General features: G+C 38.9%; 1 protein-coding gene across 2 annotated transcripts in view; it reads right to left on the bottom strand.

The window, feature by feature from the left end:
* Positions 1-6: 6 nt before the first annotated feature.
* Positions 7-12,121, bottom strand: part of TET2 (tet methylcytosine dioxygenase 2) — a 75,185-nt gene continuing 63,070 nt past the window's right edge. The window contains exons 7-10 of one of the 2 annotated variants that reach the window (XM_019521920.1): positions 9,458-9,547; positions 6,704-6,841; positions 4,611-4,971; positions 7-1,659 (exon numbers count right to left, since the gene is read on the bottom strand). In XM_019521920.1, the coding sequence (XP_019377465.1) occupies positions 254-1,659; positions 4,611-4,971; positions 6,704-6,841; positions 9,458-9,547 (1,995 nt within the window). In that variant the 3' untranslated portion in view covers positions 7-253. The remainder of the gene's footprint in view (positions 1,660-4,610; positions 4,972-6,703; positions 6,842-9,457; positions 9,548-12,121) is intronic. The other variant, XM_019521922.1, reaches the window with a different exon arrangement.

The raw sequence follows: 12,121 nt of genomic DNA, 5'->3' as shown, positions 1-12,121 counted from the left end.
TTTTTTTTTTTTTTTTTTGCATAGGATGCTTTGGTCTTATTTCCCTCATGCCATCTGTGACCACTTAGAAGTCAGTGGAAAATAAGTGCGGTGGTAAGATCACCTCTTTTTGCTGGTGTGCTGAGGTTTCTCCACTGACAACTTTAACAAAAATACTGCTTTTTTCCCTCCCCCACCCACCCCACAACCTAAACAAGAACTACCCTACTGACAAGCTGCTTTTTAAAATGAGGTAACCAACATAGGTGTGAAGTTATATATATCTGTTGTAAGGCCCTGTAACCCGTGTAAAGGCATATGGAGATGTAGTTACTGTGGAGTTTGTGGTGACTGACATAGTCCTTTGTGCGAGAGACTGGATAAAACGCACGTATGTTGGTTCTGAGGGTTCATGTGATTCAGTAGGCTCCCGCTTTGCTTTTTTGCCGTAAGATTTCTGAGGCACATAGTCTGGACCATATTTCTCACACTCCTCTTCTTTTTCTCTTGCCTTCTCGGCCATCTTTGCCTCCCACAGAGCCAGACCATGTTTTGGCTCATTCATGCTCTTATGCTGGTAGAAGACAAGTGATATCCTAGTAGGATGGTTCCTGTTGGGATTTTTCAAGGGGGTTGTTGCATGGAGCTCACGTTTTGCGCATTCAATGAGAATTGAGCCATGAGATGGAGCAACTGCCACTCCTCCAATATCTGGGTCCAGAAAGCTCTGCTCATTATCTGACCAGATGTCATCAGGGTCCTCTGCTTTTTCTGGAATCAGCACATCAATTTTATCTAAACCACCTTGGGGAGTAGTCCTATCATGATTTTGACCTGGAAGCATGTTAGACATGCCGTTAGCTGTGTGTGAAGTCATTTCACTATCCTTATTTTGGAGATGCAGTGAATTAGGAGGACCATTAAACATATTTGAAGCAGAATGGTAGTCATGTGCTAAATGTGAAGGCAGCTGTAATTGATGTTCACCATTTTTATTCATGGAAGCATAATCCATGCTTGGATTACTGAGATTAGATTTTAATCTTGAGGCAACATCCATAAAATGGCTATCAGCCTCATGGGTGGGATAAGGGGAAAAAGACCCTACATGATGCACCTTTGGTCTAATGGCGCAATTATTGAAAGAGTCTACCTGCATATTTTGGTTTCCATAATTCAAGTATTTGGGACCAAAATTCTGGTTATTCCCAAACCTATGCTGGTATAGTGTATGAATAGGTGGTAGACTTAGTTTAGATAGAGGATCTTGGCTCTGATACCTATACAAGTCCATGTGCTGAGGTTGTGGTGGATAGGAACCCAAGTAAGAGGGGCAATTGTCCACAGGCATGTTTCCATTGCATTGGTAAGATGGATATTGGTTATTTTGATTTAGTGATCCTGAATAAGGGTTCATGGGGTTGGAAGAATTCAAATAAGACCCTGCAGGCTGTGACGAGGTTGTATAAAGGTTCATGGGGTTAGACCCTCCGTAGGGATCTGACGTATATGTTGAACTTGGATAAGAATTAGCTGGGTTAGGCAGCCTCATATAAAGATTTGCCGGACCTGAACCCGAGTAAGAGTTAATAGGATTTGACTGGGGGTTATTAGAGAGAGTATGTTGTAGATGCTGCTGCTGCTGTTGTTGCATGGCTGGTCCTGAAAGACGTAAAAGATCTGCAGACATAAAAAGAAAGGGAAAAATAAAAGCATTTTATTTTTAAACCAAACGTTAGACTTAGGCTCTTGAAGTAAACGCTGAGAAGTCATAATGGAATCTGTTCAAGGGAAGAGTTAAATTTGCATAAGCATTTTCCAAAATGAACCCCAAAACTGCATCCAAATAGAATGCTATGTGGATTGGACAACTGCTTTTTCAGTAATGGTCAAAGGTCCATGCATGTCCATGTTGGCAGACCTGTCTGAAAACTTGCCTATAACTGTAATCCTGCCTATGTAAAAAAACCCTATTGCCTGAAATAAGAATTCAGGAAGGATTAAGACTAGTACAATTACAGTAAAAGGAATAAGGCAGAATGACTGGTAGCTAAAGTCCTGCACTGTGTCTCAGCTGTGGCCTTCTGGACAGCCCTATACTGGATGATCGTTGGCAAGTCACTTTACTGTTTTCTGCCTCAGTTTTCCTAACAGTAAAATGGAGTTAATGATTTCCTTTATATACAGCTTTGAGCTGCTAATGGAAGATCTACATAATTGGACTTTTAGACATTTCTGACTATAGAGAAGTCGTATCTATTCTTGGTCCCGAAGCAGCAAATTTAGGTAATAATGCAAAGGTATTCTAAAGCTTTACTGGACTGGGTCCCTCTGAAATGTGGGGCTTCTCCAAAAAATCTTCAGCCTTCCATCTCTTCTAACTTGGACAGTAATGGGCAATGTGTGGTGTGCAGGCTGCTCCAGGGTGATAGTGGTTTACATCAAGCTCACTGTGCACGCTCAGAACCAATATTTATTTGATTTATATGCTGCCCTTCCCAACAAAGGTTCAGGGTGCCTTACAACAGGAAAACAGAATACCTTAAAAACAAGAGAGTGACAAATGACTATTTAATTCTTGGCTTCCCTGAGGCTGCCAGCAAGAATCAGTTAAGGCTATTTTTGCTGATGGTTTTTTGTGTAGTTGTTTTGGCAATGGTGATGGGACCAAAAAATTAATGTAGGTCCAAAAATCTAGTGAATGGTGGTAGTTTGTGGTCATAACCAATGTAGACCAGGCTGGAAATAATGCTGCATAAACTAAGGAAATAAGGCTAGATGAAAGTACGATAACATGGATATATAACTGGTTGGATCATTGTGCTCAAAAGTAGTCATTAAATATCTCAACATCTATTTGCAAGGAGGTATCAAGTGGGGTTCACTAGGAGTATGTCCCGGGTCTGGTACTTAATCTCGTCATCTGTGTCATTAGTGAAGTGCATGTTTAGCAAATTTGCAAATGACACCAAGTTGGGTCGTGTGGCAGACATTAGGGCTAGGATCCAGAATGACCTGGATAGACCAGGAAAATAGCCTGCAGTCAATCAGATGAAATTCAGTGGGGACAAGTACAAAGTCCTGCACGTGGGACAGAAAAGTCACATGCACAAACACAGACTGGGGAATGACTGGCTAGGCTGCAGTAGCGCAGGGAGAGAGACCTGTGAGTTATATTAGACTATAAGCTAAAAATGAGTGAACATTATGCTATTATTGCAACCAAAAAAAAATAGCCAACACTGGGTTGTATTAACAGGAGTGTCACTTGCAAATCAAAGGAAGTGATTCTTTTACTCTAGTCAGCACTGATGAGGCCTTACCTGGAGTACTGTGTCCAGTTTTGGGCCCTACACTTCAAGAAAGACGAGGACAGACTGGAAAGAGTCCATCACAGAGCAACAACAATGATTAAGGGGCTGGGAGGCAAGATATGAGGAAAGGCTGAAGGAGGTAGGGTTATTTAGTCTGAAGAAGAGAAGACTACGGTGGGATTTGATAAAAGTCTTCAAACAACTGAAGGGTGATTATAAAGAGGATGGAGATGGGCTTTTTCTTTGTGGCTGTAGGGGGCAGTAGTAGGAGCAATGGTGTTAAGGAAAATAAACTATCAAAGGAAAATAAGGTTGGAGATTAGGAGGAACTTTCTGACTACAAGGGTGCTCAAGCATTGGAATAGGTTACCTAGAGAAACTGTGGAATCTCCATCCCTGGAAGATTTCAACAGGGACAGACACTTGGCTGAGACTGTCTAGTCAGGGACAATCCTGCCTTGAGTAGGGAGCTGGACTGAGTTTCCTTCTGGCCCTGCTCTCCTATGATCCTATAATACTATGGTTCTTATGCAAAACAAAATAAAACAAACAAAACCCCATCATCAACAACAACAACCTTCTTAGTATTTATTTTCATGCAATGCTGTCTGATATGCCATACTCCTGTAATCTTAGAATGCAAAATATAGTATCTCAGATGTTTCTTGGGTAACAAAGGATGTCTAATATTAATTACTAATTACTATTAAATAAAAAATGCTATTAATTAGTATTAATTTAACTGACAATCACTGTAGATGTGAAAGGTGGCTACTATAGCTGGTTAGGCATTTTCACACAGAAAATGCTTATTTTTTGGGAGGGGGTAAAATTATTTTTTTGGAAAACAATCTGGTTTTCATGACATAATGGCTGCTTGTCTGGGAGGCTGAAATTGATAAAAGCCAACCCTCCCCCCAAACAACCCTTAGTTAGTTCATTTGAAGGTAATCTTTTTAGACTTATGAAAAATTTCAAGCCTTTTTTTAAATACTCTTTGCCCCAATTTGGGTGACCCACTTTCTAAAACCTTAAAATTTTCTGCAGGATGAAAGCTAGATTTTTTGAATCAGCTCCAGTTCTCTCTGTATTTACAAATAGTTTGTGATTCAAGCACCATAACTTGGCTTTCTAATACACTAAAATAGACAGTAATCATTTCAAATTCAATAACTATGTTTGTTTTTCCCATGAAAATGCTCCATGTATTAAGACTTCTGGGTTTTTTCAAGGTTTATTTTATAAATACTTTTCATTTCTATAGACGATGACAAATATTAATAATTGGTATACTAATATAAGATTTATTTCATTTACCTGCTAGCTGTTTTGCTTGACTGGCAGCCTCCAAATTGGCTTGTTTGTGGCGTGCAGCAGAAGACTTGTCTCTTTCAGTTTTGTTAGAGCCATTTTCCAAGGAGGAAAGCTTTTCTGCTGCTGCTTTCTTGGCTTCTAGCTTCTTTTGCCGGCATGTCTTAACAGGCTCTGCCAGCATCCTCACTTTCCTCCGAAAGGAGTTGAGGACTTGGATGCTGCCATTCCTCTTTTTTTCCTCCTGGCCCTCAGTGCTTCCAAACTCATCTATATCAGAGACTTTGTATAATGGGAGTACATGCAGCTGCTCATCTTCTGGAGTTTGGCCAATTACACGATTGTCTTCTCTAGTTAGTGTGCATACCTGTCAGGAAGGTAGGACAGAAAAACTATCAGAAGCAGCATCAAAGTAAGGAAAGAGAACATGAACTCTGTACTTCATGTTTCACTTTATACTGTCTGCTCAGATAGCTGTATAATGGCATGTGCTGGCTGGTAAGATCTAATACTCGCAATGTAACAGATGTAATGCCAAATGGAGCATCCAGTGTATGTTTAAATGGAATTTTAGTTCTCTTTTTCCAAGTTGGTTGTAAACTTTAAACTTCTTTTCAACTTCAAGTCTGCAACTTCTGTTTTTCCTATTCCCATATTTGGTAATGTTAATACACGATATAAGTATAAAACGTGCATTTTCCTCACATTCCATTCTCTTCCAAGAAAGCTGGATAGCCAAGTGTTTCCAGAAGTAAATTAAATCATATGACCAACAGATCCACTGATAGGGACCTGCAGTGCTAGAATCCCTGGAACCCTTCAGCTGGCAGAAAGTTCTTAGGGCAACTTCACAGTGGAAATGTAGAATAAAAAGCATTTCCATGACATTCCATATCCTTTCCCAAAGAATCAAAAAATTCTAAGAGGAGAATAACAGCATAGCAAATTGTAGGATCTTGTTCAGGAATGAATCATCCTTCTGTGAGATGCTAAAACAGTGTAAAGATTCGAGGAAATGACCATTGGCCATCACAATACATCCACCTTGTTATCTTTATCTAAACTATAAGAGGTGTTGGCATTATCTTTTATTGGGGGAAGATATGAAGGGCTAATAAAAACCAAGTGCTATAGGAATATGACTTAATTAGCAAATCTTTGGTCCAGAGGTACAATGGAAAGGAGATGAGTCAGACTTCTGGTATTCATTCTATTATCAATAAAGTAAACATCCATAAAAATATTACATTTGGACAATATAAATTAGCTGGATATTCTATTTGGATAATAGTGAGTACTGTGTTTACTGGCAGTTGCCAGTGTAGTCACTTTAAATTACAGAAAAGCAGAGCTTTTTTTTCTTTTCAATTATATTTAGACTGACAGTCTGCAGCAGACAGAACCCACGAAACCCTCTCTTCATTAGCCAAAATGAAGTTTTCTGACCAGTTCTTATAAAACCTTTCATGAAAGTCTCATGAATAATCGAGCAGGGCAGGGCTGTCCAACTTCTGAGCAGCTAGGGACTGAGAGCTGGGTGGGCTGCACCAGAGAGGGTTGCAGGCCACGGAGGCTACAGGCCCCAGCTGCTGCATGAGTATAAGCCATGGGCTCCTGGGGCCGCACTCCCCACATGTACTGTTGAACTGCATGGGCAGCACTGCACTGCGCATGGAGGCAGTGCCCCTCTCTACACCATGCACATAGGCCGCCTCCATCAGCTTCCCTGCACTACACAGCACCATACCACAGGCTTCCCTGGCTCCATGGGCTGTGCCAGCCTGCCACCTTAGGTAGAAGCAGAAAGGAAAAGCTGAGTGAGGAAGGAGAAGCCAAGAGACACCAGCTGTAATAGCAGCTGGAGCGATAACAGAGGCAGCAGGAAGATAGGAGCCTAGGGACTCCCCATTAATACTTCACGGGTTGCCAGTTGGACAGTCCTAGCGTAGGGGGTTGCAAGTTCCAAATCCAGCTACTGCTAAATGGTTTTTCCTCTTAGCAGTCCTTATTATATGCAATCTTAAGATAAACAGATTTCATTCCACTTCTGTAAAAAATTTCCGCTGAAACGAAGGTGGCCATATGTATTGCTGACTTACCAGTGTACTTCCATTCTGCATATTGTGCAAGTCTCTGTGAGCATGAGCACAAAAATCCAGGCAGGCAGTGACCCCTGAGAATGGACGACCTTCTTTTAAACCCAGACGGCACTCTGGTGCTCTGTGTTCATACTCAATCTGGAAACAGATGTCGAAACTTATCTGAATATCCCATTACATGGAATTAAGGCTGAATAGTTTATTGATAAGGAGCGTGTTAGTTTTCTAACACGTCTAGCCTTGGCAGAGTACAGATTTTAAAGTGAACAAAACTAAGCAATTACTGGTACTTTATGGCAATAGAAGTGTTGGCAAAATATCTGCTCCCATTGTGTTCCTTTTTACTCAGTTCCATGATGTCTTTCATTGTTACTGTTCCATAATTCTGCACTGTGTATTTAGCTGATAATATTTCTCCTTAAAGATTCATTTTGATTTTTTTTTACATTGGCCAGTGTCTTTTTTATAGTAAAATACAGTATCTGTCATGCTAAAAGTTCTAAAACTGAAACATCAGTTACTTAAGAAGATTGCAGTTCTTTGGAGAACTAATGTTAAAAGGGCTACATGGAAAATGTTGGTGTTACCTGACTCTTTGAAAGCAGTTTCTGGGCTTACTCCTGGCTTTAGACACATTTGTACTAAAAAAAATAGATAACTGACAATCAGCACAGTATTTTTCTGTCTGCTCACTAAGGAGCTTTATGATAGGTTTACTTTGCAACTATATGCCATTTTTGGTTTTATGTCTTATTAGAAAGTCAGAAATGGAACTGTATTTACACATTTTACCAAGACCCCTAAATCTTTCAACTATAATGCGAGGAAACTAAGTTTACTCACAACTGGGTCCATTAAAATATTGTGAAATTAGAGGGTTTACAGGTTTTGCTTCAATGTCATGAAAACCTTGACTTTTTAAAAAATTTGAAGTATTTATTTCAATCAGACCTTAAAATCAAAGCAAAATTTGAGAGATTTGAACTTGTACAAAATGAAATAAGAAAGAGTGTTTGGATTCAAATCCTCATTACAGTTAGGTTAGGAGCAAGGGGCCAGAGTCATATACAATGATGCTGAAGTTCCATAATATGCTCTTGCAGAATTTCTGCTGAATCCAAGCTGGAAAACAGGACTTCCTGGTATTGATTTAGTACCAGAAATGCAACGGAAGCTCTGTATTAGAGCAGAACTAGAAGACTGAATGTATTTTCAAGATTCAAAGGGATTTAGAATAGAGTTCCCTGTTTACAAAACCTGTTTGGAGAAAACAAGGAGGAATGAGACTTAGGTTTACATAAAATGCTTGAAAGTGAATAAGCTTGAACTATTTATTAGTTATATAAAGAACTGAAATTTGTAAAATGCCAATATCTTATATAAACAATGAATAATGGTCCTTATGAAATCATCTGTTAGAAAAGAAAAACAGCACAAAAATAATTATTTGTATTGTTCTGTCAAAATCATTCTTTCTTTTTCTTCTTTTGAAGAATGCCTTCAGCTACTTGGAGAGAAGACCACAGTTAGTGAGTCTAGAGTCACAAGTTCCTTCACAATAGCCCTTCAAATATTAGCTGATTAAAGCCATGAACAGATATTATATTTGTAGTGCTATGTAAACCACTGTAACACTACAAAAAGTGGGTGAGATCTTACTCCTCCCTGCTCAAGTCCCTGAAAACACTTAATACATAAAGTCGGTGGTTTCTCCTCCTCCTCACTGCTCTTCTGTACCACAGTCTTAAGGATGGGATGACTGTATTACAAAAGTAGATGAACTAATGGATTTTCAGGGACTTAAACACGTTGGAATAAAATTTCACTTAGATGCCTCATTCCACTTACATGCCTAATAGGTGGAATAAGATCTGGTCTTTAGTCTGAAGTGATGTTAATAGATTTGGGAGACCAGATACATTTAGAAGTGGTATTGCATCAAAACTTGATACATATATCTGAAGAGATGTTGTAATGGAATAATAAAGTATTTGTAGGTCAAAAGATGCCTACTCACAGTCACATGGCAAAATTAGCAGTTGTGCAAATTAAATTATAGATGATATAAAATGTCAATGCACAAATTTGTGCATAAAAGTGCTTAAACAACAGGCTTTCTCTTGAAGACTTCTCTGGAATGGTTACTTTCATGAATATTAAATTCACTTGTCACTTCAAGTATTAAGCAGAATCCTGGTGCTATTTTGGGATTCTACCACAAGAATATAGTTGTTGCTTTCTATTTCTCATTCTTCAGAGATGTGCCACTAATTTGGCCTCCCCTAGCAGTCACTGCAGCAATCATTCACATAAAGACCTACTGGTTTAACCACTGAATAATGCTAAATTCAAGAGCTTTAAAGAAACTTTCAATCATAGAGGCAAAGAAAATGTCCAGGCACTGGAGCATGCCTCTCTCCTGCACGCTCCAACCTGCTGGAGGCAGAGGTAACTGGAGAGTGTGATGTATAAACACAATACAGACCAGTTAGCACAGACTTTGTTCGTGTTAACTGCTCAGCCTTGTATTTAGACAGGTGCAACATTTAGCTTTCCTGGAAGGCTGAATTCCATTGGTGTTATTCATGGAAGCTTTTTCAATTAAATCCATAGTTCCAGTTTTTTTGAGTGAGCAAAATTGAATGCAATACCAGAGGATAAACTACATACAACTTCTGGCAATAAAGATAACACATTGGTAAAGTGAAGTGAAGACTGGATTATTCTAGTGACTATCAACTCTTTTCAGCCTACCTGGTTGTTGTATGCATCAGGTGCGAGTTTCTTGTAGGTAGGTGCCATCAGTGTTGACAGGTTTTGTAAATTGGACTCCAGTTTTTCTTCCTGTTATCAGATGAAATAATTTAAGTATTAACAACTAACTGTCTATATTAATATGCATGACATCTACAGTTTTTAAAGGCTAGTAAGATCTAAGATACCATGGAAATTATTTTAAATGTAAGTGTAATTGTTTAGATAGATGTCACTTTTGCTTGAGAACAACCATTGTGAATTTGCTCTCAAGCGTATTGATCCCTCCATTTCCTTAAAAAGTACAACACAACTCCAGAAAAAATGCACTTCTGTAAGGCCCTGAACAAACGCATTCATTTGAAATGCTACAAGTACATCAGCTGCAGAGCCATTGTAGTAAAGAGCTGTGCCACCTGTGGGAGGACCAACTGCTCAAGGATAGGCAAGAGAAAGAATGGAGTAATATGGCATGTTGGGGGTCCAAGAGGCCTCTTGTAGTGCCACATATAAACTATCCACAGGTTACATGCACTGCTACAAAATGTCACTACTTTTTTTTTTGTGGTGGATCCATTATTACTGCACTACAAACAACCTGAACATACAGGTGCTAGTTTTCTGGTAGCGCTACAAGGGTGTATATAGTGCTATAAAAGTAATGCATGTCAAAGGCCCATGATCCTTAGAAGAAGGCATCATATACTATAACCATGATTCAATTAATATTTAGGCAAATCATGTGCCCTAGTATGGGACAAGTCGAATCCAATCCTGATAAATCTAGCTATTACAACTATGGCGGTGGAAATGGGGGGGATACCCTTGAAAGTCTTCTTTGGGTGCATCTACACATAACATTAATGTGCTTTTGCTACTGCGCATTACATTTAGTACTTCTAATGTGAGGTACTAACTAAATGCACAGTAGATTGCCCTAATGCGCAGTAGCAAAAGTGCACAGGAGCAAAATTAGGCTTAATGCACAGTAGCCTAATTTTACTGCACACCAGCATATTAGCACGGTTCTTGCCATGACACTCAAATGCACAGTAAAATAGGCTACTGCGCTTCAAAGCATATGTGTAGAAGCACCCTTTGAAAACCTGAAGAAAAAAGAGGAAAATAATCTAACTTGAGAGTTTTACATGCTGAGATTATAACACTACAACATATTTCAATTATCTCTCTGTGCAGTAATTTAAAATTATTAGAATACTTAAGACTTTGAAAAGTCACCAGTTTTTAAGCAATCGAGATATGTGGGTGTGTCTAATGCAAAGCAATTGGGGATTATGGATGACCACTTATGGTTCTTTTGGTTTTTTTAGGTAGAGGTAAAATCTTTCAAAATTAAAGGCTCTTAAAAACATGAAGTGCTTTAGTCATTTTAAAGTTGTTCCACTATTTCTTCATGCTCAGAATCCTAATTTTAGAACCTTGTTTCTTAAATTAAAAATAAGGGCTTCATTTCAAATGTATCAAAAACTGCAGCATTGGTGATGTAACAAAAATATAATAATCTTTAGGAGTTCATATCCTCATGTCAAAATATGAAATATAATTAAAAACCCAATCTTGGTAGGCACAGGTTTTGTTAACATTTTTCATTTTCTAGTTTCATCACAAGTTCTAGGGGTTCACAGGAACCCAGGATTAAAGTGTGATACTATGCCAAAAACCTTTTACTGTGTCCCTTCTCTGGTTGCTGTCAAAACCCATAACCATCCTATTGCTTTCATTTTCAGTCTGAACTGCAACTCATAAAAGGCAGCTGCTTTAAACCCTTGTTCATGAATATCCTGGCAGAGATGTGCATTGTGCTATGCCTATGTTGCAGTGTTATCAAGCACAGATATTTTATAATTGATAGGAAAAAAAAAAAGGGAAAAATATTATAATGTTTCATTTTTTAATATTAAATGTATTAGTATAACTCCAGTCCATATACGGCATACTAGATATACTGTATGGTAAAATGGTTTATGCCTCTGAAGAGCTGGTATAAAAAAAATAGGTTCCCCATCAAAAATGTTACCAAGATCTTTGTCTTTTTCACCAAATTATAAAAACTAAAAAATATTTAACCAGGTCTCCAATTGCATAATTCACTGACTACATGACATGCTAAATACATTCTCAACTTTTGGCATATTTTGACCCACTGTCAGTAGACATGCAGGAATCTAGGGTCCTAATCTGCTCTCCTGCATGCCAAAAGTGACATCAGGCAAGCAGAACCTTCCATAAAAAGGCAGCACGTGAGTACTGGAGCACCAAAGTCAGAACCTCAAGAACAGCTTGTGCCTCACCTACAGGTGTGGCTGCTATCCTTTCTAATATGATCTTTGCAGTTAGCGTGTAATTCTGGGGTCAAAAACATATTGCAGCTTGGAGGTCATGCTGGAAGCTGGCAGTGAGGCATCATCGTGAAGAAAATGACCCTACCAGTTCCCCTCTCTCTCTTACTGTACCTCAAAGCTTTGTCATAGTATTTTTGTGCAGTTTACTGAAGCTCTGAGCTGCAAGATATCATATGTCTTTACTTGGTAACCCCCCTGAACTGCCCCTGGAGTACCTGCATGTAGAATGCTTGCCTGTGTGCTTAATATAACCACAGTTGTTCACACTACTCATTCCTGTAATTTTGGAAGCCTGCAAAAA

The sequence above is a fragment of the Gavialis gangeticus genome, unplaced genomic scaffold (assembly GCF_001723915.1).
Source record: "Gavialis gangeticus isolate Ggan-Ray unplaced genomic scaffold, GavGan_comp1, whole genome shotgun sequence".
Lineage (NCBI taxonomy): Eukaryota > Metazoa > Chordata > Crocodylia > Gavialidae > Gavialis > Gavialis gangeticus.
This window is presented reverse-complemented; position numbering and strand designations above follow the sequence as displayed.